A 25,432-nucleotide genomic window follows, 5' to 3' on the forward strand; every position below is an offset into this window, starting at 1 on the left:
CATATTACTTAAAATTCAAGATTACAAGTAATTGTACGTAAGTACAATTTATTAAACATATTACTTAAAATTCAAGATTACAAGTAATTATACGTAAGTACAATTTATTAAAGCTCCATTTTTAAATTCGTGTAACTAACTGCGGATAAACATAATTAAATACATGATAAACATCTATTTTAAATATAAAAAATCTAAAATATAATTAAGATAATCATTGAGTTCTAACAGAATGTTTAATTATTATCTTTTTAAAAAAATTATATTGTTAAATCGAAAATTAATTACTTTGTTATTAAATCTAAATTAATTTATAATAAAAAATTGAATTACAGAAGTTACACCAAAAAAACGAGATCTATTAAATAGTTAATTTGATATTAATATCGATTTACTTTTTTCAAAATTTTATGTTATTTTTAAATTTATATTTCATTTAAAAATAAAAACATTATTATTTTTTCAAAACCACGTAAAATCGTATTATATCGATAGAGACAAAGAATAAAAACTAAACATTAAAATCAAGATTTATCTCGTTGTATTACTAGAATAATCTTCTAGTATAATTGATTAAAAAATAACAATAATTCAAAATTTATATTGATTAACATGAAAAGATAATGTAATTGGAAAGAACAGATAATTTCAATATTAAGGGTAAATTTGGTAATTTGAAGGTAAACGCTTTGGCAAAGGAATGAGATGGACGAGCTCTGCTGTCGTCATCAATGGTGAAAAAGGCTACAAATTTGTAGTTAAACTTTTTGATTGATGAGTTTTCGAGATCACATGGACAGAGAGGAACAAGAAGTTGCAGACCTCATGGGAACAAACAAGAATATTTTTTAGACGACCACGAAAATAGCTTTGTGGTTTTTGCTTTTAGGGATTTTGAGGTACTTCAGATTTCGGAAGAATTGGGGTTTTTAGATTATGATGTAGTTTTAACTTCATATGTATGATTGATGCTTTAAATACTTTATAAAATGCTTTAAATAGTTCATTGAACAACATTGGGTGTTTTTTCAGGATCGTAAGTTCGATTATGAAGTGAATACTGTTCAGTTGGAGGTAGAAGAAGCAGAAATTGATATCTAAGTTTGGGGGTTTATGTAAGGATGAAGGCGGGGAGTGCGGCGAAGCTTATTGTTGATGCCCTGCTGCAACGGTTCCTTCCACTTGCGAGGCGTCGAATTGAAACAGCACAAGCACAGGTGATGATTGTTCACTCAATTACATCTACATCTATGATTAATTTTCGATTATGAGTTGAGAATTTTTGGTTTCAATAAGAAGGTTATAGGTGATATAGGCTTGTAGATATAGCTGGTATCATGTAAGAATTGATGTAAAGATGGAATCGCTTTCTGGGTTTGGGTAAAGTAGGAAATTGAAGGCAATAACATATTGTTGCATGAATAGGGAAGGAGAAGAAAGGACTAGGAGGCAGTTTGATATGTTGAGATACTAGATACTTTTAGGTAATATTGAGTGCTTGAAGGTGTAACCCATGAAAGGAAGCTTCTGTACTTTATAAAGTTCAGACTTTTTCATTTGGATAGTGCCCTCAATTCCCCCCATGGTTGCCTCTTCATGTCGTCCGTCCTTGTCCCGACTCCCGATCATTTGGGAAACGAAGATCTTTAGTATCACTGTGCCTTCATTTGAGGACTATTTATAGAAGATTGTGGGTCTGGGAAAGCCAAATTTATTTTGATTCAATTTTGAACCTTCGATGGTTTTAGTTTACAAATTTGAAGGAAGGTTGATATTATGTACGGCAACTTCCTCGGGTGCCATTGGGGGCTTTTCTTTGGGAAGATCTAGCAAATGTCAGGGACATTTGGTTTGAGTGTGGTAGTAGTGGCTGTTTAAGCGGTTAGAAGTCTGATTCCGTCTTGTTCAAATCAATTACAGTGTATTTGCTCAAGGTACAACAACCCAACGTCTTTAGGATCCCTGTTATGTCTATTCTAAATATCATAACAGTTTCCTTTTGACAAAAAGAACTCTCATTCATTATTTTATTGTGGGGATCATCGACCCCAAAAAGATTTATAATGTTACACTTGGAATGTAGTGCATCCTAAGACCTTCACAGTTTACTGGGGTAGCATATTGACCCCAACAAGATTTATAATGTTACCCCAAAAATATTTATAATGTTACACATGGAATATAGTGCATCCTAAGACCTTTACAGTTTATTGGGGTAGCATACACGTGTATCTGTGTATGGAGAGTTCATAATTTGGTTTCCGAAGATTATCATATAAGAGTTGCCAATTTGTGCTTCTTTCCCCCTTTTTGAAACTACAATAAGTCGAGGTAAATGCTCCTGTGAAGTAAATTATTTTTTCACGCATGTGCTATCATAGATTCTGGATCAAGTGCATATCCATTTGGAATTCTGTGGTGTGACTAAGAGTAAAAATGTGAACTAAATTAGGTGATCATTCGCAGTTAAGTAATTTTAACAGTCTTATAATTTATATTTTATACAAAATCAAATGTAAAAAGGAAATATGGACAATGGAATGCTTTAGATATACAATTTTCTTGGCTAATGATACTTGCCTCTCACTAAGCCAAGTTTGGTTTTGGTTAACATCTGTAGACAACACCAGAGACCTTGTTCTATAGTTTCAACTCAAACATGAGTATGGGTTATATAGATTTGAACTGAAAGGGTTAATTAACTAGGATAAGGCCATGTTAACATATATGGTTTACCCATATTCTATGTTATTTATTGGAATGTTTGTAGGTGTAAAGAAACTAAGAAATGATATTAGCATGTAGAATTTTGATAATGTGTAGGTAGTGAGCGGATATTGTAACTGTAGGTATCAAAAAAAAAATAACGTAGTCTCTAAGTAGACACTCAAGATTCTGCAAGTGTGTAGTTTACCATTTCATTTCTTTTGGTCGGCTTTCTTTTTCATGGCAAGAAGGCATTATGACGTCCAAAGACCTTCGTAGACTTTTGGTAGACCATTTCTTTGAGAAGCATATATGGAATTATTATTTTAGATTGTGTGGGTCCAAATTTGGTTATGTAACTCAATATGCTCTTTGAGGAGAGTGGAGTCAATGTTGGAGTTGTCATTAATTCTTTATTTGCCTGTATCTTTTGGATCCTTCTGGATATATGCTATAGCCTATGAGACCTAAGGATTAGGAAGGAATGTGTAAATTTGACATCTTTTTTTATCTTGCCAATTTTTCTTGATATGTTGCATTGGTTCATTTGAAATTTCTAGTACCGAACTTAGACTTTTTCCATGAAGGGAATAAATTAAATCTCATTTTATCAAAATTTTGTACAAGCTATAAGTAGCTGAATGGCCTACCACATGTGTGCTATGGATGTATATCTATTGCTGCTGAAGTGCGAGTCTTATAGCGTGTAACGATGTAACTTGCTTTCAGAATTCAATAATTAAACTCGGTGCCTAAAGCTTAGCATTAGGGTCACCCAGGTTCGAATCCATGGAGGAGTATCCCTATGCGAATGTGCGCAGCCTGCCTCCCGGAAGTGGGGAGGTTTGCCCAATTTATGTGGGCGGGGTGCTTTGCTGAACCTCGTTGATACCATGGATTCAAAAAGAAAAAAGTTCAGATTGGTTTTCTTGTAGTTTATGGTTTTTGGTTTGTATGAATGGCATGATACTTGGATGGTATTCCCTTTACAACTCTAAAAACAAATGCTTTTCTATTTTTGTTCCATGCATGTTATTGCTTGTAACCAAGAGTTCGTTTTTCTGGACAATTCTTCATCAATTATTCTTTAATCAAATGTTGGAAACTACAGGATGGACAATACCTTAGGCCATCAGACCCTGCCTACGAGCAAGTATTGGATTCCTTAGCTATGGTGGCACGACACACACCTGTACCTCTTCTTGAAGCACTTCTTCGATGGAGAGAAACGTGGGCCTCTAAATTGTATTCTTTAGCCACCTGATTTGGTCGAGAGAGCTGAAATACATTAAGATAAAATGCTTCATTAGTCCATACAAATGGAGTTTGATCATGTTATTTGCTGTTTCCTTGCAGTGAATCCCCAAAAGGTGCAAATGATGCATCTACATTCCAGAGAAAGGTTCGTATGACTTGATATATATATGTTGATATCTTCTTCCAAGGGAACTCGATGTATAGTTGTAGATATTGCATGACAAGGAACAATCCACAAAAATGCTCGTTTAATCAATGCTTTCTTGGTTGAGAGCCTTAGCATTTCTGTCTCTATTTATTTAAGTAACGAGCTTCTTCAGGTCAAAACTTCATTATTGGATATATACACTAGAGTATTTGCACTTATATGTGTGGCATAGGTTGGTGGAGTTACAAAGGTCCTACCATGTTAGTGTGGTAGTATAATGTTATTTGTGGGGGGTTTGTGGCTCATAGTCATGACCCTGAAACGCTGCTACGGTTATTTACCTTGTGTAGAATATATCATTATTTAGCCTTTTGTTTATCTATACATAAGCTTGTTAACTAGAAGACAGTAGTTGGGCTAACTCAGTTGACTGAATGTGAGAAAAGCATGAACAGAGGAATGCTCATTTCTGATATATTATTACATCATCTATTGTCCATATTAAAAGCTATAGATTAGTATGTAGTTATGATCGTGATTGGATGAACTCTAAAAAGTGAGGTGGGTAAGTTAGCCATATTTGTAAATGCTGCTTCTTATTTGCTTCTTGGCTACTATCCCAGGCAACATGTTCATGAAATAGATGGTTTAAATGATCAGTTCATTCTTCCTGTTAAGTGTTCCACATCTTTTTGCTTAAGAAAGCTAACTTTTATTGCATTGAATGGATCAGCTTGCAGTGGAGTGCATTTTTTGCTCAGCATGTATTCGCTTTGTGGAGTGTTGTCCACAAGAAGGACTTACAGGTTCAGCATCTGCATGATTAATCTCATTTTTTCCTGTAATTTAGGTTGTGGTTATTCTGAGATAGAATGTGCTTGCCATGATTGCACAGAAAAACTCTGGATTGGACTGGAAAACTTTGTGTTCGACTGGCTGATAAATGCTGACAGGTAATCGAAAGTTTGCTCTAGAAGCTTCAGTTCCTTTTTTCAATTTCTAAATGCGTTGTGTTTTAAGCCATCACTGAGGACTGATGTGAACGTAGTCGGTATATCTTCTTGTTGACTCAAGTGCCATAATTACATTGGTGTGTTGCTATAGATGAATATCTTGCAGTGAAAACAAAACAAGCTGTATGCTCTAATTCTTATTGTATATATTCATACAAGTGGGAGCTTATTAGCTTAAGACATGTGGCATAGTTAACAATGTTTCTATTTCGGATACTTCACCCAGTAAAAGCTGAAATACTGTTCATTGCAGGGTTGTTAGTCAGGTTGAATATCCTTCATTGGTCGATTTGCGTGGGCTTCTTCTAGACCTAGTTGCACAACTTCTGGGTGCTCTATCACGTATCAGGTAATTGGTACTTGTAACTTGATGACAGAATGAAGGGTACCTAATTTCCCCTTTTGCTAGTGAGGCATGTTTGGTGGATCATAAGTTCATTACAAAGTACCAACATATGTTTCTTTATTTTGATTTTGTCACAAATGTCTTCTTCCTAAAAAAAGGAACGGATTTTTTTGAGTTTGATAAAAAATAAACGTCATGCTTAAGCTTTTGTTGTTTCTATGTATCCATTCTTGATCAGGTGGTTTATAAGTTATTTCTTGTATCGCCTTGTCTATGGTACAGCTCTGTTGACAAATCTTACTTCTACTAAACAGGTTAAAAAGGTCTTACGGTCTTGCCAGACCTTGTTACAAACATCCACTGTACTCCTATGTAAAAGAATAAGGGGCAGTTTGGTTGGTTTTTCATCAAGTCCTGTATGGATAAAGCTCTCTGTGTGGATTAATTTTGTCTGTATAGTTTGGGAAGATTTTTGTTTGGGAGGGATTTTTCATAGATGGAAGGAGCGTGTTTTTTTAATAGGGAGGTGCGTATTTGGAAAAAAAAAACTTGGCTTTCTGCATAAAACTTACTGAATAAGCCACTTTCTATATCATTAAGCCACTATCAAAACAATCATATATAACTGACCAAATAAGTTGTGAGTAAGCTGCTAACAAACGAACCCTTAGCCTTCAATTTTTCATGTTGAAGAGAGTTGTCACTGATCTTTCAAACGTGTAGTTTCTTCTTCTAAACTGCACATTACGATTATGTCATATTAAATAAACACTATCCTCTATTTATTATACCAGGGAGACGATGACAAATGAGTGATAGCTATCATGCTGATGGCTTGCACATAATGTAAAGGAATACATGTTGATGCAGCAAAGGGGATTTGGTCATTCCCATTTCCAAACAAAGTTCACTTGCCTTTTTAAAAGCTGTACTGCATTTTTTAATTTAAACAGATTCCTAACATAGATGGTAGGGAATAGGGTCAGTGAGTCGGTAGCTAGGTTACGAAAAACCTAAATTAGACTATGGTCGTATTATTTGCACATTTGAGTATGTTTTTCCTGTACTTGCTTCTATTTATATTGTTGTTGCTTACTCGTATCTAGTTTCTTAAATTTTAGCATAATTGTCTTTCTCTCTTTCTAGTTTTATTGTTGTTGTTTGCTCTTATCTAACATTCCATTTTTTAACATGTCTGTTTTTCTCCCTTTCACACACCTTTCACTAACCGGGGTTTGTCACAGAAACAACCACTCTACTCTTTAGGTAGACGTCAGGTTTGCGTACATCTTAACCCACCCCACCTATGGGTGGATATACCGGTCCCGTTTCGTTTGGTTTGGTTAAATTCCTAACTTAGACCATTAAACTTTTTTATCCTTAGAGCACCACAATTTATATTATGCTGTATTACCTTTCCATGGAATGCTATGATGCATGTTTCGAGTAAAAGTAAACATGCATGCTTTCTTCAGTTATTTGAGAATTTTTTTGCTGTCCCTTGATAGGTTTAGTTCTGTAACCGAGCGCTTTTTCATGGAACTGAATACTCGTCGGATTGATACCAGTGGTGCTCGAAGTGAAACACTTAGTATCATTAATGGAATGCGCTACCTAAAGCTTGGGGTACATGCTAAATACAGTTATTTTTCCTTTTGCAATTGTTTTCTTGTAAAAGCATATAGTAATATACGTTCAATTCCTTTTGCGGGCTTCCGCCAGGTCAAAACAGAGGGGGGTCTAAACAGCTCAGCTTCCTTTGTGGCAAAAGCCAATCCTCTTAATCGCGCGCCTCATAAACGAAAGAGTGAACTTCATCATGCACTTTGCAATATGCTGTCAAACATTTTAGCACCGCTTGCGGATGGTGGTAAAGGTAACTGGCCGCCTCCTGGTGTAGAACCCGCACTTAGCCTCTGGTATGAAGCTGTTGCACGAATGCGAGTGCAACTCATGCATTGGACAGACAAACAGAGCAAGCATATAGCTGTAAGTAAATGCTTAATGCTCCATAGTTTCTTTCTAGAGCTGATCATTTGCGGGCTTGGGCCGGCTGGGCCTAACCTATTTTTCTCGTCCAACGAGCCTAATATAGAAAACCAGAGCCCTTCTGTACGAGCTTGAAAACTTGCCATTACCCACCCTATAAACGGGCCGTGAACAGCTCTATTTCTTTTTCTCACTTTATTTTTGCCCATTGGTTGTGTTGCAACTTCTCCTTGATTTGTTTCTTTCTAAAACTATACTTGAACCAAACCAAACCAAACATACCCAATATATCCCATTCGAAGGTAGGGTCTGAGGGGGTAAGATGTACGCAAATCTTACCTTTGTTCCGCGAGACAGAGAGGCTGTTTCCGGCAAGATCCCACTTGCAAAAAGTATAACTTTACTTGGTTCTCTTATATTTACTTTATAACCATGCTGCTTCTCGTTTGTGTTAGGTTGCTTATCCTTTGGTGACTTTGCTTCTCTGTCTTGGTGATCCTGTCGTTTTTCTCAATAACTTTGGTCCTCATATGGAGCAACTGTACAAGCATCTCAGGGTAATTATATTTTAACTCGAAATTTAGAGTTAAGACCATTGAACAACAAAAATATTATTTAGACTGCACGTAGTTCTAAGGTGTTCCTTTTCAGATCACCTCCATTTTCTTCATCTGGTGACATAATATAGGCTTATTTTACAGGACAAGAACAACCGGTTCATGGCTCTGGACTGTCTTCATCGTGTTTTAAGATTTTATTTAAGTGTTCACGGGAACTCCCAACCACCAAATCGTGTATGGGATTACTTGGACAGCGTGACAGCACAGCTTCTGACAATTCTCAGGAAAGGGATGCTTACACAAGATGTACAACATGATAAAGTTGTCGAGTTCTGTGTTACTATAGCGGAACATAACCTCGATTTTTCTATGAACCATGTGATCTTGGAATTGTTGAAACAAGATAGCCCAAGTGAAGCAAAGGTTATTGGCCTTCGTGCATTACTTGCCATTGCAATGTCTCCAACAAGCCAACATGTTGGCTTGGAAATCCTTCATGGTGATTTATAAATCCTTTTTAAGTTCGAATGCAGTTTGTGAAAATTTTAATTTTTTTAAGATCTTGTTATGACTTTTTTTCTTTGACTTGTGCTACATGGGCAGCTCATGACATAGGCCATTATGTTCCAAAAGTGAAGGCTGCAATTGAGTCTATTTTGAGGTCATGCAATCGTGCTTATAGTCAGGCTCTTCTCACTTCTTCAAAGACGACTATAGGTAATAATCATGTAATCACAAATTTGTGTGTTTCATTGCCAGTCAGATCTCTCTTGTATAATTAAATTGTTGAGTATGTGATTCTTCATCATTCTATCAAATGATAGCATAGATTCTTAGGGGACGTTTACCAAAATGTTGCCAGATAAGTGCTTTCCAGCAAGAGTCACCGCTCTCACTTACTTTATCGGGTAACATTCTTGGACATCAAAACGGATTGTTGGCAAGCGTCTCTTACCTGGGAGCGCTAACCGGGTAAGAGTCTTCTCCCTCGCTTACCGGGTAAGAATCTCGGTCCTTGCCATGCTCACCCGGTTTGGTAAGTGACACCTGGTAGACGTTTGGTAAACGGCCCATTAGTAGCAATATCTCATGATCTTCCTGTTTTGTGAAATCAAAGTTGCCCGTCATTATAGTTCTTTATTTACTTGCTATAACTTTAACCATGTATGGTTCATCATAGTTTTTCAATGAAAAGAAGACAATGTGCTCAGAAACAAATCTCTGATGTTCATTTGTTGCGTGCCTCCTCCAAAGTATTTCTGGCCTCCTAGCTCTTATCGTGATTGACCAGTAGACGACTTTTATGCCCTCGTTTAGCTCCGAAGTATTTTTCATAATATTTGAGCCTACAAAAGTCTATCCTTTTAGGTGGGATATAGTAACTTCTCAAGATGAGCATTGTATCTGCCAATGATCATAATTTTGCACTACATTATTTGTGATTGCTTGAATTTGCACATTAATTGCTATTAACTTATCCCATAATGGTACACTCGAGAGGCAGAAAGCTTCTGTTTTGAAGATGATCCCTTCTTTAATACCTTCATTTCTAAGAAACCATTCCTTACGCAGATGCTGTTACCAAGGAAAAATCACAAGGATATCTCTTTCGCTCGGTTCTGAAGTGCATACCTTACCTGATTGAAGAAGTTGGCCGGACAGATAAAATCACTGAGATAATACCGCAGCATGGAATAAGTATCGATCCTGGTGTTCGTGAGGAAGCGGTACAAGTACTGAATCGGATTGTGAGATATCTTCCCCATCGTCGCTTTGCAGTTATGAGAGGTATGGCAAACTTCATCCTACGGTTGCCAGATGAATTTCCTCTTCTCATTCAAACATCACTTGGACGTCTTTTGGAACTCCTGCGTTTCTGGAGAGCTTGTCTCTCGGATGATAACGTTGAAAATGATGCTTTGGATGCAAAGCATGTGCAGAAAAAACAAGGATTTAAGAGATCTTCGTTCCATCCTGGAGAACCTATAGAATATCGTGCTTCGGAGATTGATGCAGTTGGCCTTATTTTTCTTAGTTCTGCTGATAGTCAGATCAGGCACACAGCATTGGAGTTACTTCGCTGTGTTCGTGCTCTACGGAATGATATTCGAAACCTATCGTTATATGAAAGATCAGATCTCCTAAAAGATGAAGCCGAACCCATATTTGTAATCGATGTTTTAGAAGAGAACGGGGTGCGTTATACTTGATTCTTACCTTATTTACTTTATATCTGTAATTATGTGTACCACAGGAAAAGGTTTTGTTCTTTGCTTGTTATTTTTATTAAGTTTTTTCTGGTGAACGTTGAATCTCAAAACTTCCATGTAAAACAGGATGACATTGTTCAAAGCTGCTATTGGGATTCTGGCCGTCCTTTTGATCTTAGACGAGAATCTGATGTAGTACCTCCTGATGCAACACTACAATCTATTCTTTTTGAAAGCCCGGATAAGAACAGATGGGCTCGTTGTCTTAGTGAGCTTGTCAAGTATGGTGCAGTGCTATGCCCGCAGTCTGTTCAGGAAGCAAAGTAATAAAAATTCCTACCTTAACTTCGTTATGCTTTATTTGATATTCTATTATTATCTTTGTTTTTAATTTCTGCTGAAGTTGTATTACTCCCTCCGTAGGGGTTGTTTGGTTGGTTTTCCATTAAGTCCTTAATGAATAAAGCTGTTTGTGTGTATTAATTTGTCTGTACAGATGGGGAAGATTTTTGTTTGGGAGGGGTTTTTCATAGATGGAAGGAACGTTGTTTTTTAATTGGGAGGGACAGGTTTGGAAAAAAAAACTTGGCTTTCTGCATAAAGCTCCCCCTAGAAGCTTACTGAATAAGCCACTTTCTATATCATTAAGCCAATACCAAACAATCATGTATAGCTGACTGAATAAGTTGCGAGTCCCATTAAGCTTCTAACAAATAGACCCAAAGTGTCCACAGTTCTATTTTTGTCCACCTTTAAAAGTAAGTACATACTTTCCAATTCTACCCTTAATTATGAGATGGAGAAATTCATTACTCCCTCTATTATTAAGGCTAAAATTGTCATTTAGTTAATAAGAAGTGTAGTAATTTCAAATTTCCGTAACTGTGTGCCTTTTTCATTATGGGCATTTATTTTGGGACAGAGGGAGTATGTTTTACCCTCCCCAGTTTCTTCTAAATTATGTACGTCTGGTCCCAATTCTTCTAAATGGGTGTCTACTGGTTAGTAAAAGTGTTGCAAAGCCTTCGATTTCCATAGACACAATTGGCCTGTTTTGGGAAAAAAGAACCTTCACTTAAATGTTAACGTATATCAGCATTGCAGCACATGATCGTATAGTTAGTGACTTTTTAGCTCAAAGACCGTACTGTTCTTCGTATTTGCAATGCTCATACTAGGGAGTCTTTGCTTATAATCTTCTCCAGCTTCTTTTTTTTAACCCCAATCGGTCAAAATTCAAATCCACACCTTGGTTATGTTTTTCCTGTACTTGCTTCTATTTATATCCTTGTTGCTTACTCTTATCTAGTTTCTCAAAATTTAACATATGTGTCTCTCTCTTTCTAGTTTCTGTTGTTGTTGTTCACCCTTATCTAGGCTTTCATATTTTAGTGCATCTATTAATCTCCCTGTCACACACATTTCACTAGCCGGGGCTTGTCAGGGAGACAACCGCTCTATTCTTTAGGACAAAGGTCAGGTCTGTATACATCTTATCCCCCCCCCCCCCCCAAAAAAAAAACTTCATCTCCAAGTGCCATATACATATACTGGACTCCTTTGGTTTGGTTCTAAAATCCAGATATTTTTATTGTCAGGTCTGAGGTTATTCAGCGTCTTGCACACATCACACCTGTTGAATTGGGGGGAAGGGCTCATCAGTTTCAGGAAGCAGACAGCAAACTCGATCAGTGGCTCATGTATGCTATGTTTGCTTGTTCATGTCCACCTGGAAGAGAAGGAGCTAGTGCAGCAACAACACGAGACCTCTTCCATCTTATCTTTCCTTCGCTAAAATCTGGTTCTGAAGCACATGTAGTGAGTACGACTGGCCAGCAACTTGATATATCTTCTTTTACATATATCAACCACCATTTTAGTGGCCATCTTCACCCGTTAGGCATAATTGTCTATTTTACAGAAGTAGTAAGATTTTCACTCATTGCTCGAGCTAACTTTTCTTCCTTTTGTTTTTCTTGGATTTCAGCATGCGGCAACTATGGCTCTTGGGCACTCACATTTGGAAGTGTGTGAAATAATGTTCAGCGAGCTTGCATCTTTTATGGACGAAATTTCTTTGGAAACAGACGGAAAACCAAAATGGAAGGTATGACACTATTACTAATGTTTTTAATAGAAGTCATCATCTCATTAATAGGTTACTCTTGATAAGATGTTTAATTTTGTTTAGAACCTCATTCTCCTTCCCTGTTTTATCCGAGAAGCCAAACCAAACGAACCCAATTTATTATAAGATCCCACGTTGGTTGGGGAGGGGAACGAAAATTGTCTTATAGGGTGCGTTTGGTGCGTGGGACAAGGTGGAACAGGACAGAACAGGACACACTTGTCCCATGTTTGGTGTGTTATTAAATGGAACTAAGTAGAACTAACATGAACAAGGATGGGACACGGGTGTTCTACCTTACCACCTGGAACTAAGTAGAACAGGCTATTTTTTACTAGTTTACCCTCACCATCGCTTCCTTCCCGCCTTCCCCTACCTCTCCATCGCACCTCCATTCATCAATCGGCGACCGGCGAGGCGACCGGCGACGGCAGAGGCGACCGGCGAGGCGACTGGCGACGGCAGAGGCGACCGGCGACGGCAGAGGCGACGGCAGTCCGATCAATCGACGAGTTCCTTTCCATCGACCATCGCACCAGGTACACCATCGCACCATGTATCACATCAGGTACACCATCGCACCCTGTATCACATCAGGTACACCATCGCACCCTACCTATCCTTCATCAATCGGCGATTCATGTTTGCTGTTTTGCATAACTCGATCTAGGGTTTCTGATTTCATTCTCGATTTTGCATAACTCGATTTAGGGTTTCTGATTTCATTCTCGATTTTGCATAACTCGATTTAGGGTTTCTGATTTCATTCTCGATTTTGCATAAGTCGATTTAGGGTTTCTTAAACTTGTTATAATTCGGCGATTTAGTGTTTCTGATTCATGTTTAACTATGACTATTGATGCAATTGTGTTTTTCTGATTCAATTGTGTTCTAGCTTAACTATGACTATTGATGCAATTGTGTTTTTCTGATTCATGTTTGCGCCTGATTCAATTGAAACAATTTTGCTGGGGGTAAATTGGTCATTTTAGCATGTTCTGTCTTGTCCTGTCCTATCTTACCAAACGTTGAACAGCTGTCCTGTCCCGTCCCGTCCCGTCCCGTCCTGTCCCGTCCTGTCCAGTCCAGTCCTGTCTGCGCACCAAACGCACCCATAAGGAACTGGACACCTCCTCTATCAGACGCTTCTAAAACCGTGAGTCCAGGTGTGTGGACAAAGCGGAATTATATCTGGTACGGTTGGCCTAAGATGTTACGTATATCCTTATCGGAAGTAGGGTCTGGGAGAGTTAGGATGTACGAGACCTTACCTCAACCACTAGGATCACTTTTATCTGAGAAGCCCTTTACTTCTATTGCACTTTACTTTTTCTGCTATATGATAGACAAAGGGATTATGCTTATTTGGATGTTTTGGGCTTATTGTTTGTTTTTCTTTGCATGCAAAATATCATTATTGTCTACATAGAACATCTCCAACAGCTCAATGGAGAAAAAGAATATTTTGGAGTTTTTATGCTTTTTTTTCTTCCAACGGCGTCTCCAAAATGGAGGAAGTAGGAGAGAGAGGGAAAATTCTACAAATTAAATGGAGGAAGAGAGAGAATGACTTATATATTTAAAGAAAAAAAACTCCCCGACTTGCCAAAATAAATTAAATGAAGAGTCGGGACTTTATTTTTTATCATTGAGTATTTTAATAATATAATTAATGTTGGACTCTCCAAAATGGAGAAACTATTGGAATTGAAGAGATCTTAATTTTTGCTTCCCCATTTTGGAGAAATTATGGAGAAACTGTTGGGAGATGCTACATCATTTACGAACTGCTTCGAGTGAATACTAGGATCATATGCATTTTCATTTGGTTCCAACGATATAAATATCTTATTTGTGTTGACGCAGAGTCAAAAACTTCGCCGTGAAGAACTCCGAATCCGCATTGCAAACATATATAGAACTGTTGCCGAGAACATTTGGCCTGGCATGCTAGGCCGTAAGCCGGTTTTCCGCCTCCACTATTTGAAGTATATTGATGAAACAACCAGATTAATCTCGAGTTCACCTCTTGAGAACTTCCAAGAAATGCAACCTCTTCGTTATTCACTTGCATGTGTACTAAGATCACTGGCCCCCGAGTTTGTGGAGTCTAAATCAGAGAAATTTGATCCTAAAACCAGAAAACGGTTGTTTGATCTTCTTCTTTCATGGTGTGATGATTCTGGTAGCACATGGAGCCAGGATAGTGCAAGCGATTATCGACGTGAAGTTGAACGTTACAAGTCTAGTCAGCATTCTCGATCGAAAGACTCCATAGACAGAATTTCGTTCGATAAAGAAGTTACTGAACAAGTTGAGGCCATTCAATGGGCTTCCATGAATGCTATGGCTTCTTTGTTATATGGGCCTTGTTTTGATGATAATGCACGAAAAATGAGCGGCCGTGTTATATCTTGGATCAATAGTCTCTTCATCGAGCCTGCACCGAGGGCCCCGTTCGGTTATTCACCGGTTGACCCACGAACTCCATCGTATACTAAATACACAGGAGAAGGCGGTCGAGGAGCTACTGGACGTGATAGGAACAGAGGTGGTCACCTTCGCGTTTCCCTTGCTAAAATGGCGTTAAAGAATCTTCTTCTTACCAATTTAGATTTGTTCCCTGCTTGCATCGATCAGGTTAGATATCTTCTCCCGTATTCATAAAATATTGCTCCCTCTGTCCCAAAATAAGTGTTCACATTTCGATTTTAGCTTGTCCCAAACGAAGGGTCCACTTTCAGAAGTAAATACCTGCGTTTCCAATTCTACCCTTAATTGAGATATGGAGAATTCATTACCCCCTCTATTACTAAAGGGTATCATTGTCATTTAGTTATAACTGAAAAATGTGTAATAATGATGTATTTCTAAAACTATTTTGTCTTTTCCATGGTGGGCATTTATTTTGGGACGGACCCTTATTATGAGATGGAGAAATTCATTGCTCCCTCTATTATTATGGGTACATTGTCATTTAGGGCTGTTTGGTTTGTTTTCCATTAATATGGGTACATTGTCATTAATAAGCTGTCTCTGTGGATTAATGTCTGTATAGATTGGGAAGGTTTTTTCATAGATGGAACGAACATGTTTTTTAATTGGGAAGGGCTGGTTTGGAACAAACTTGGCTTTCTGGATAAAGCTTCCTCTAGAAGCTTATTGAATAAGCCTTTCTGTATCATTAAGCTACTACCAAACAGTCATGTATAGCTGACCGAATAAGTTGTGCGTCCCATTAAGCTCATCCAGCTGCTAACAAACAGACCCCAGTTTAACTGAAACGGGTATGAATTACATATCTCTAAACTGTTCCTTTTTCATTGTGGACATTTATTTTGGGACAGAGGGAGTACTTCATACACTTGGATTTATTAAAACTGTCACTTGCGATTGCAACTGATGACTTATTTTTGGTCCTTCAGTGCTACTATTCTGATGCCGCCATAGCTGATGGCTACTTCAGTGTTTTGGCCGAAGTCTACATGCGCCAAGAGATACCCAAATGCGAAATTCAGCGACTTCTGAGTCTCATCCTTTACAAAGTGGTCGACCCATCTAGACAGATTCGTGATGATGCCCTACAGATGCTCGAGACACTATCAGTCCGTGAATGGGCTGAAGATAAAATCGAGGGCTCAGGAAGTTATCGGGCTGCAGTCGTTGGAAATCTTCCCGATTCTTACCAACAATTTCAGTACAAACTGTCGTGCAAACTTGCCAAAGATCATCCCGAGCTCAGCCAGCTTCTTTGTGAAGAAATCATGCAGCGGCAATTGGATGCGGTCGATATAATCGCTCAACATCAGGTTTTAACATGCATGGCTCCGTGGATCGAAAACCTCAACTTCTGGAAACTTAAAGATTCAGGATGGAGTGAAAGGTTATTGAAAAGCTTGTATTATGTGACATGGAGGCATGGTGATCAGTTTCCGGATGAAATCGAGAAGCTTTGGAGTACGATTGCCAGTAAGCCCCGAAATATACGGCCGGTTTTGGATTTTTTGATCACGAAAGGAATAGAAGATTGTGATTCGAATGCCTCGGCTGAAATAAGTGGCGCGTTTGCTACGTATTTCTCGGTTGCTAAACGAGTGAGCTTATATCTAGCTCGGATATGTCCACAGGGCACCATAGACCACTTGGTTTATCAGTTGGCTCAACGTATGCTTGAGGATAGCTTGGAACCACTCAGACCAACGGCTAACAAGGGTGAACCAAACGGAAATTATGTTTTGGAGTTTTCTCAGAGTTCAGCCGTGGCTCAAATTGCCGCGGTTTTGGATAACCAGCCTCATATGTCACCGTTACTGGTTCGAGGGTCTCTTGATGGTCCATTACGGAATACTAGCGGAAGCTTAAGCTGGAGAACAGCAGCTGTCGGTGGCCGGAGTGCGTCGGGTCCGTTGACTCCAATGGCTCCTGAGATGAACGTGGTTCCTGTAACCGCTGGGCGGTCGGGTCAACTCATTCCGGCTTTAGTCAACATGTCGGGGCCTTTGATGGGGGTCCGAAGTTCAACGGGAAGTATGAGAAGCCGTCATGTTTCTCGAGATAGTGGGGATTATCTCATCGAAACTCCAAATTCCGAAATCGATGGTTTGCATCCGGCTAGCGGAACTCACGGTGTCAATGCTAAAGAACTTCATTCAGCCTTACAAGGTCATCAGCAGCATTCGTTAACCCATGCTGATATCGCATTAATTTTGCTAGCGGAAATTGCTTATGAGAACGATGAAGATTTCCGGGAGCATTTACCATTACTTTTTCACGTCACATTTGTCTCGATGGATAGCTCGGAAGATATTGTGTTGGAACACTGCCAGCATTTGCTCGTTAATTTGCTGTATTCGCTTGCCGGCCGTCATTTGGAGCTTTACGATGTTGAAAATAGTGATGGTGAGAACAAGCAGCAGGTCGTGAGTTTGATTAAATACGTTCAATCGAAACGGGGGAGCATGATGTGGGAAAATGAGGACCCGACGCTCGTGAAAATCGAGCTCCCGAGCGCCGCGCTTTTGTCCGCGCTCGTGCAGAGCATGGTGGATGCAATCTTCTTCCAGGGTGACCTCCGAGAAACTTGGGGAGCCGAGGCGCTCAAGTGGGCCATGGAGTGCACCTCGAGACACCTTTCGTGTCGGTCCCACCAAATCTACCGAGCGTTGCGGCCCCGTGTGACGAACGACGCTTGTGTCTCGCTTCTCTGGTGCCTCCATCGTTGCCTAGCGAATCCCGTACCTTCGGTTTTGGGGTTTGTTATGGAGATCCTTTTGACATTGCAAGTGATGGTCGAAAATATGGAGCCTGAAAAGGTGATATTATACCCCCAGCTTTTCTGGGGTTGTGTCGCTATGATGCACACCGATTTTGTCCACGTGTACTGTCAGGTACTCGAGCTCTTTTCTCGTGTTATTGACCGTTTATCGTTTCGTGACAAAACAACCGAAAACGTTCTCCTCTCGAGCATGCCACGAGACGAGCTCGATCATAGTGTTGCTGACACCGACTTCCAGAGACTCGAGCCACAGAACCCTGGTGTAACCTCACCATCGAGCGGGAAAGTCCCGGCTTTCGAAGGGGTCCAGCCGCTCGTACTTAAAGGACTCATGTCAACCGTGAGCCACGGCGTGTCAATCGAGGTTCTTTCACGGATAACGGTTCACTCGTGTGATTCCATCTTTGGGTACCCAGAAACGAGACTTTTAATGCACATCATCGGCTTGCTTCCGTGGCTCTGCTTACAGCTCAACCACGAACCCGTTGTCGGCCAATCTTCACACCAAAAGGCTTGTGGTGTTTCAACCAATCTAGCCATCTGGTGTCGAGCCAGATCATTAGACGAGCTAGCCGCGGTTTTCGTGGCCTATTCACAGGGCGATATCAAGACGATCCACAACCTTCTTGCCTGCGTCTCGCCATTATTATGCAACGAGTGGCTACCGAAACACTCGGCGCTCGCATTCGGACATCTTCTCAAGCTTCTCGAGCGTGGGCCCGTCGAGTATCAACGAGTAATCCTCTTAATGATGAAGGCATTACTTCAACATACTTCCATGGATGCTGCACAGAGTCCGCATATGTACGCAATCGTTTCCCAACTAGTCGAAAGCACGCTCTGTTGGGAGGCACTTAGCGTACTCGAAGCCCTTTTGCAGAGCTGCAGCTCGCTAAGCGGGACCCACAACCACGATCCGTCATCGTATGAAAACGGGCTCGGTGGGACCGAGGACAAGGTGCTGTTTCCTCAATCATCATTCAAGGCTCGCAGTGGACCGCTACAGCAGGCCATGGGTCTGGGGTTCGGACCAGGGTCTATGCTGGCTGCACAGGTTAGCCTCTCGGAGTCGGGTGTTTCGCCTCGTGAGTTAGCGTTGCAGAACACGCGATTAATCCTCGGTCGGGTTCTCGAAAATTGTGCACTTGGGAGGAGAAGGGATTATAGAAGATTGGTACCTTTTGTGACAACCATTGGCAACCCTTGAATCTTTTCAAGCTATATCCAGTTTTTCTTTAGCTGTGTACATTGGTGGATTGAATCTTGGCTGAATGTTGTATATGATTGAACTAGAATTAGTGATTGATTAGCATGTAAAATGCCCATTTTGGTCAAAAACCTTACAGCCTAGTGGTAAAGGCTTGGGCATGGCATAGTCATGAACCCGAGTTCGAGCCCTGGGAGGGGAGTGTTGGCGACATTTAAGTGGGGCCATGTTTAGCCTCCAAAATTGCCGGGGATTAGTCGGGCTTTGGCCCGGACACCCTTACAAAAAAAAAAAATGCCCATTTTGGTTTAAGTTATAATGTTTAGAATATTTTGTCTGAATGAATCTGGTATATCTCATTTAAAAGTAGGATCTGTCTTTTACTCCAATACTATATTCTCGAAACCTTTTTTCTTAGATAAAAGAAAACACGTGTTCTAGAAACCACTAGGGTGATGTTCGATTTGTTTGAGATTGGGCTTCAAAGGTTAAAGGTGATTTGAGGTCCCAGGTTCAAATCCCCTTGTGGCCACGAAGGTTCAAATGCGGTGACTTCGCGGGTGGACGCCCTAGGATTAGTCGGCTCGCATAGCGGGTTGGATAAACCAGGTTAATAAAAAAAAAAGGCTGGAAGAAATGAACAGAAAGAAATATGAAAGGAGTTTCTGATCTTTTATGACAAAAATATCCTTGTATAAAAAACTTCCTTTTTGAACGAAAATAAGAAAGATAACACTCTTTTCGTCCTTTCAATTCTAATTGAAGATCAACAATAATAAGTTGTACTGAGATGCATCAGACCAATTCCCGTGAGAAACGCAATTTATGGAATTTGAGTGAGATTAAAAATGATCAAGTTTCTAGATCCCATTATCACCTTAACTATTATTCACACACGATCCTCCGTCAAGAGTATAAATGGTATATTTATGAAAATAATATCTTTCTTTTCATCTTCGGTTCAAGTCGAGAGCATGAAAAACCATTCTCTTTCGATTCATTCCCTCTCAAAAACACAAATAAAAAACTTTATTTCCGTTTTTCTTTTATTTCCTTCCCAAATTCGATAAGACGATGCAAAAGGATACAACAATTGTTTATGTGACGATTGAGCGTCGTAATATGAAATCGATTTCCGAGTGTATTGAATTGAACACACAATACAATAACAAAATCATAAGCACACATCTATACAACTCGGATCTCGAGTGACTCGAGTTTTACCGTCATGAGAAGTAACTTTGGAAATGGCCACTATTCGCGGGTCGCTCCATTCTTCTTGAACAAAGTCAAAGCATCGCTATAAACAGCCACCACGTTCGAGAAAACCGCAAGAACGATCATGAACACACATAAGATCTTGTCCTTCTTACTCGAGATGCCATAACGATCCCTGATATTCCAAAGCAAAATGCATCAAGATTTCCATCGTCATATTAAAACGGTTCTTGATTCTATTTATTTTTGGTAAACTAACTGTTAGCTACTCCCTCCATCCGAAAAATAGATGTCCACAATGAAATGTGCAATTAACTAATTACTCTTCTTGTCCCAAAACAAGGGTCCACATTTCTATTTTAGTTTGTCTCGATATAAATGTCCACTCTTGGAAAATAAGTGCATACTTTACCGTTCTACCCTTAATTATGAGATGGATAATTTAATTATTCCATCTATTACTAAGGGTAAAACTGTCATTTAATTCATTAAAAATGTAATAATTACAATCTTCTAAAACGGCGTGCCTTTTTTATTGTGGAAATTTATTTCGAGGAGGGAGTACTACACTTAATTAACTGAAACAATTTCACCCTTAATTATAGAAAGTGTAATAAATTCCTCGCTTGATAATTAAGGGTAGAATTGGAAAATAGACAATTACATTTCACAGTGGACCCTTGTTTTGGAACAAACAAAAAGAACACTTATTTTTGGGACGGAATAAGTAATAAGCTAGCTGATAAACAAGTCATGTTTGGTAAAATACCAACTTATAAATTAGATGACAACGTAAAATGACCTGAAAGCACATGCTAAAAAAGTAACCGGAAAAATAAAAAGGGCGTAATTGGAAGAAAAGAAAAGGTAGAAAAAACCCTGAAGCTTATTGAAACGCTACTTGAAACAGCATTTCAAAAAGCTAGCTTGTGGTTAACCAAATAGTGCTTTTTCAATAAGCTCAAAAAAAATAATGATCTGAAAGAAAGAAGGAAACTTACCCAAGAGTGATGGCAGAAGGAAATATGAAGCCAATACAAACAGCAGCAGTTGCTCCAGTGAACTGAAAAGCATCCCAAATGCTGGGAATGAAGTTTGCACCCAAAAAGATGACGCCAATGAGGCCAATTGTGATTGCTGAAAACCTATAGTTATCCAACACCAATGCCCCTTTTCGCGGAAAAAGTAGTCCGTCTAAGTTCAGTCTTAACGGAAAGAAGACAATCGGAAAAACGAGCATCAAATGAGCAGCGTAACTAACACGGACCGCATCATTTAGCAACGAGCTATACGGGATTCCAAGATTTGTGTCAAAGTTTGCAAGCACGTCATCAAGTGTTCCGTCACCAAATAAGAGGAAACCAAAGATGCTTGTCATCACGTATACAGACGAGCATAGGATAAGCGATGTTCGGACAACTTTTTTTATCTGAGTGTTGTCTTCAAGTTCGTTATCGATTGTGTGAACTGCAATATTCGAAAGTTCATCTGAGGTGAGAAACCAAAAGTAGACGGTATATCCCGCTCAAAAGTAGGGTTTGAGGGGTGAGAAGTATGCAGACCTGTCATCTGCCCCAAAGGGTAGTGCAGTTGTTTCCATGAAGACCCAAGTTTGTGCAAAAGTGTGAGCGAAACAATACTAGTAAAAAGTAAGGTTAATCACAAAAAGGCCACTTTTCGAGTGATCGAGCAGACCCATCAAAAAACTGGTCGTTTTTGTGATCAACGCTAAAAGAAAGGGAACAAATCATTAATCGCAAGTAAAAGCTAGTTTGCATACCGTTGTAATGGCAAATGTAAGCAGTAACGAGCACGGGGACAACAGTGAAGAGATTAAAGGCGGATGTGAAGTCCACGATATCGGGAAACAATTTAGGCATTGTAATACTTCCTGTTACCAATTTGAAGATCGTAATTCCTGCAGTGATCACGAGGAAGACGACTGCCAATCCAACTGATAATGCAGATGTATAGCTAAGTGAATCTGCACGCCCGTGAAAAGCACAATCAATAACAGAAAGATGTATCGGTCTTCAATTGATATCAACAGAGCAAAACATCCAATCAAGAAAAAAGATTAATTCTTGAATTGGATCCCTAAAACTTGCCAATCTAGAAAAAAAAGATTAAGGGGTCGTTCACCAAACACTAATTGGCTCAGCGCTTATCGGGTAAGAGTCACCACCCTCACTTACATTACCAGATAAGATTCTCGTCCATCAAAATGTCATAGTAAGATTGTTGGTAAATGTTTCTTACCCGATAAGTCCTAACCGGGTAAGAGCCACCACCCTCACTTACCACGTAAGATTTTTAGTCCTTGCTATGTCTGTTACCGGATAAGATTTTCAGCTCTTGTCATGCTCAGCTGTAATGAAAGTGACTCGGTAAGCATTTACCCGTCTAGCGTTAGGTAAACAGACTATTCTGCTAACATTCGGATACCTAAAACTTGCCAATCAAGAAAAAAGACTTGATCTTGAATTGGGCCAACCAGATAACATCAAATAGAGGCTATTCTACTAACAATCGGATACCTAAAACTTGCCAACCAAGAAAAAGGACTAACTTTTGAACTGGATCAACCGCGTAAGAGCAAATGGAGGCTATCTTTCTAACAATTCGATTCCTAAAACTTGCCATTTAAGAAAAAAGGTTAATCTTTGAATTGGGTCAACCAGATAACAGCAAATAGAGGCTATTCTGCTAACATTCGGATACCTAAAACTTGCCAACCAAGAAGAAAAAGACTAATTCTTGAATCTTGATTTGAATCAAAATTAGATAACAGCAAATAGAAACTATTATATGTTAACAAATGTATTCCTAAAACTTGCCAATCAAGAACAAAGACTAACCTATCCGCTTTAGACTGGCTAACGGCGCAAATACCCCGAGGGTGGTTACAAGAAGAACGAAAAAACGACCGTTCCACCAGTGTACACCAAACCACCCTTGTAAAACACCAGCATGGTGAATCCCATCTGAAGTTGTTCCAGACAGCACATCACCTAAAGAACACAAACCCAAATCAAAATCAAGTTCTTCACATATTCAAGATCTCATATAATCTCAAAAATTAACAAATACCCAAATAAATATGAAGGAAAACTAACGAATCAATCGAGCCATACCGATGATAATCATGTAGACAACAAGAACACCAATGTTGTTAACCAACACACATACTTGCAACAACATTCTACCAATTCTTCCAAAAGCATCCTCCATAACACCTCCATAAGAAATCGATTTCCCAGCCCTACTGAATCGAAGTAAAAGATCGATCGAAGCATTCGTCAAGAACGCCATAAAGATTATCAAAGCAATTCCGGGTATAAGCCCTAATACTTTCATAGTTGCAGGCAAAGCCATTATTCCAGCACCCACAATTGTGGTTGATAAATTAAACACTGCACCAGTAAATGAAGCTCCATTGAACTCATCAAAACCTCCATCTTCACCTTTCTTGGTGGGTAACAATGGCGATTTCTCATCAACAACAACCACTTGTTTACTCTTTCTTGATCTCTTCTCTTTCACAGGCTTTTCAGACCCAATCGTCATTTTCAGCTAGAATTTCTTACAATTTACAATCTCAAACCCTAGAACTGAATCCAAAAGAATGAAAGATAACATTCAGAATCAATCCAAAATCGTAACTTCATTAATTAATCAAAAGAAAAGCAACCCACAATGTATACGGAATCAAACCCACAATTCCTTGAAGAACAAAAAATCCCAATTCAAAATCACAATAAAAAGGTCAAGGTCATACCTGTAACTATCGGAAATCGATTACGAACAGTTGAATAATTTGGGGAGACGGGTCTGAACTTCTCAAACCCACAAAAAGACCTAATCAATATCGGATTACGGCAGTGAATTGAAGAAGAATTGGGAGGTGTAGATTTATTTCGCTCAATTATCAAGTGGGTTTATATAGAGACTAAGGAGATACAGCAGTATACGCAAGAATAAACAAATGCGTAAAATTATAAGTTGAATTCGGGGAAATACAAAGTGATTGGGGGATTAAAGTGAAATTCGGTTGGAATTACTACTTGGGAATTATTGATTTTGTTGACGTAATCGGAAAACGCCGTCCACCGACGTCGCTGTCGATGGGTTTTTGTCCTGATGGCGGGTGATGACGGTGAAGATACCCCAAAACCCATTTTCATGTGATTGAAAAGGCAGAAAAACATGAAACAGTCCTCGAAGATACGTGCAAAAGCACCAAATCTTTTGTTGATTTTCCCAAAAAAAAAAAGGTTTGTTTGATTATAATTTAAATATTAAATATTTTTAAGAAAAGAAAATTTATATTTTATTAATTATTAATTATTAATTATTAATTATTTTATTTTATTTTATATTAAATATTTTAATAAAATATTTTAATCTCAAAAATAAATAAGTTCTCGAAGTTCAGAGTAATTTTCCTTTTTTAAAATTTGACCTTGAATTTTGAAGATGCTATTACAATATTTTTTAATTTTTTTAAAATTTTTAATTTTAATTATATTATTATTACTAGAAGTCTATTCGTGCAATACATAATACATGCATTTTGATTTTAATATTTTATTTTATTTTATTTATCTCAAGGGGTGTTTGGGATTGCTTATTGTATCTGTTTATTGACTTATTTCAGTCTGGCACCGGTGATAAACTAATACCTAGTGTTTGGATAAGAAAAAATAAAACTGCTTATACCGGTGCCAGACCGGTAATAAGCAGTTTTTGATAAGTTAATCCGTCATGACTTATGAAAAACTGCTTATTATCAGTTTACCATTTTAACTCTATTCCTATCTCTTTTCCTCCAGATAACATCGATCTCAATCTTCTCCCTTCTCCAGATAACATCAATCTTTTCCCTGTCCTTTTTGGTCATTTTATAGATATAAGCAAAATTTGTCAAACACTAAAAAACAACTTATCAGCTTATTGCAGTTTGGTATTACTATAAGCTAATCCAAACACTTTTTATAAAACTCTGGTTTGATATCACATAAGTTAATAAGCACTTTTACAAAAAAAAAAAACATAAGTTGTTTTAAATAAACAATCCCAAACACCCCCTCAATCGATGTTATAATATGGTCTTATGTGATTCTAAAAAAAAGATAATGTTTTTATTTTGAATAAAATATAAATTTGAAGATATTATAAAATTTTAATAGAAATGTATGGATATTAGTATTTAATTTAACATTTAAATTTTTTCGTTTTTGTGTAATTTTTTAATTCAATTTTTTTTATTATAATTTAATTATTATTTTATTAGAACTCAATAATTATCTAAATTTATATTTTAGATTTTTTGTATTTTAAAATGAGATGTTCATCATCTATTTGACTATGTTTAT

General features: G+C 38.4%; 2 protein-coding genes across 5 annotated transcripts; one reads left to right on the top strand and one right to left on the bottom strand.

Moving 5' to 3' along the window:
• The first annotated feature begins 771 nt into the window (after positions 1–771).
• On the top strand, positions 772–18,958 carry LOC112515227 (protein furry homolog-like). Of its 4 annotated transcripts, none has more exons than XM_025121902.1 (18): positions 772–899; positions 1,033–1,217; positions 3,818–3,951; positions 4,063–4,108; positions 4,845–4,917; positions 5,007–5,064; positions 5,378–5,473; positions 6,979–7,096; positions 7,193–7,459; positions 7,915–8,016; positions 8,161–8,518; positions 8,623–8,736; positions 9,592–10,214; positions 10,356–10,552; positions 11,828–12,047; positions 12,217–12,336; positions 14,224–14,997; positions 15,783–18,958. In XM_025121902.1, exons 2-18 carry the CDS (start codon positions 1,122–1,124, stop codon positions 18,837–18,839), a joined length of 6,453 nt encoding a protein of 2,150 aa, XP_024977670.1. In that variant the 5' UTR covers positions 772–899; positions 1,033–1,121; the 3' UTR covers positions 18,840–18,958. The 4 variants fall into 4 exon arrangements, with proteins under 4 accessions (XP_024977670.1, XP_024977671.1, XP_024977672.1 ...); XM_025121903.1 differs by having other exon boundaries at positions 3,818–3,936; XM_025121904.1 differs by lacking the exon at positions 3,818–3,951.
• Positions 18,959–19,862: 904 nt separating this feature from the next.
• On the bottom strand, positions 19,863–24,164 carry LOC112515287 (amino acid transporter AVT6A-like). Its single transcript, XM_025122007.1, has 6 exons — positions 23,836–24,164; positions 23,192–23,668; positions 22,916–23,068; positions 21,838–22,041; positions 21,059–21,524; positions 19,863–20,232 (listed from the first exon to the last, which is right to left on the bottom strand). Exons 2-6 carry the CDS (start codon positions 23,622–23,624, stop codon positions 20,094–20,096), a joined length of 1,395 nt encoding a protein of 464 aa, XP_024977775.1. The 5' UTR covers positions 23,625–23,668; positions 23,836–24,164; the 3' UTR covers positions 19,863–20,093.
• Between the last annotated feature and the right edge of the window lie 1,268 nt (positions 24,165–25,432).

Source organism: Cynara cardunculus (genome assembly GCF_001531365.2).
Source record: "Cynara cardunculus var. scolymus isolate 2C chromosome LG 7, CcrdV1, whole genome shotgun sequence".
In the NCBI taxonomy this organism is placed as follows: domain Eukaryota; kingdom Viridiplantae; phylum Streptophyta; class Magnoliopsida; order Asterales; family Asteraceae; genus Cynara; species Cynara cardunculus.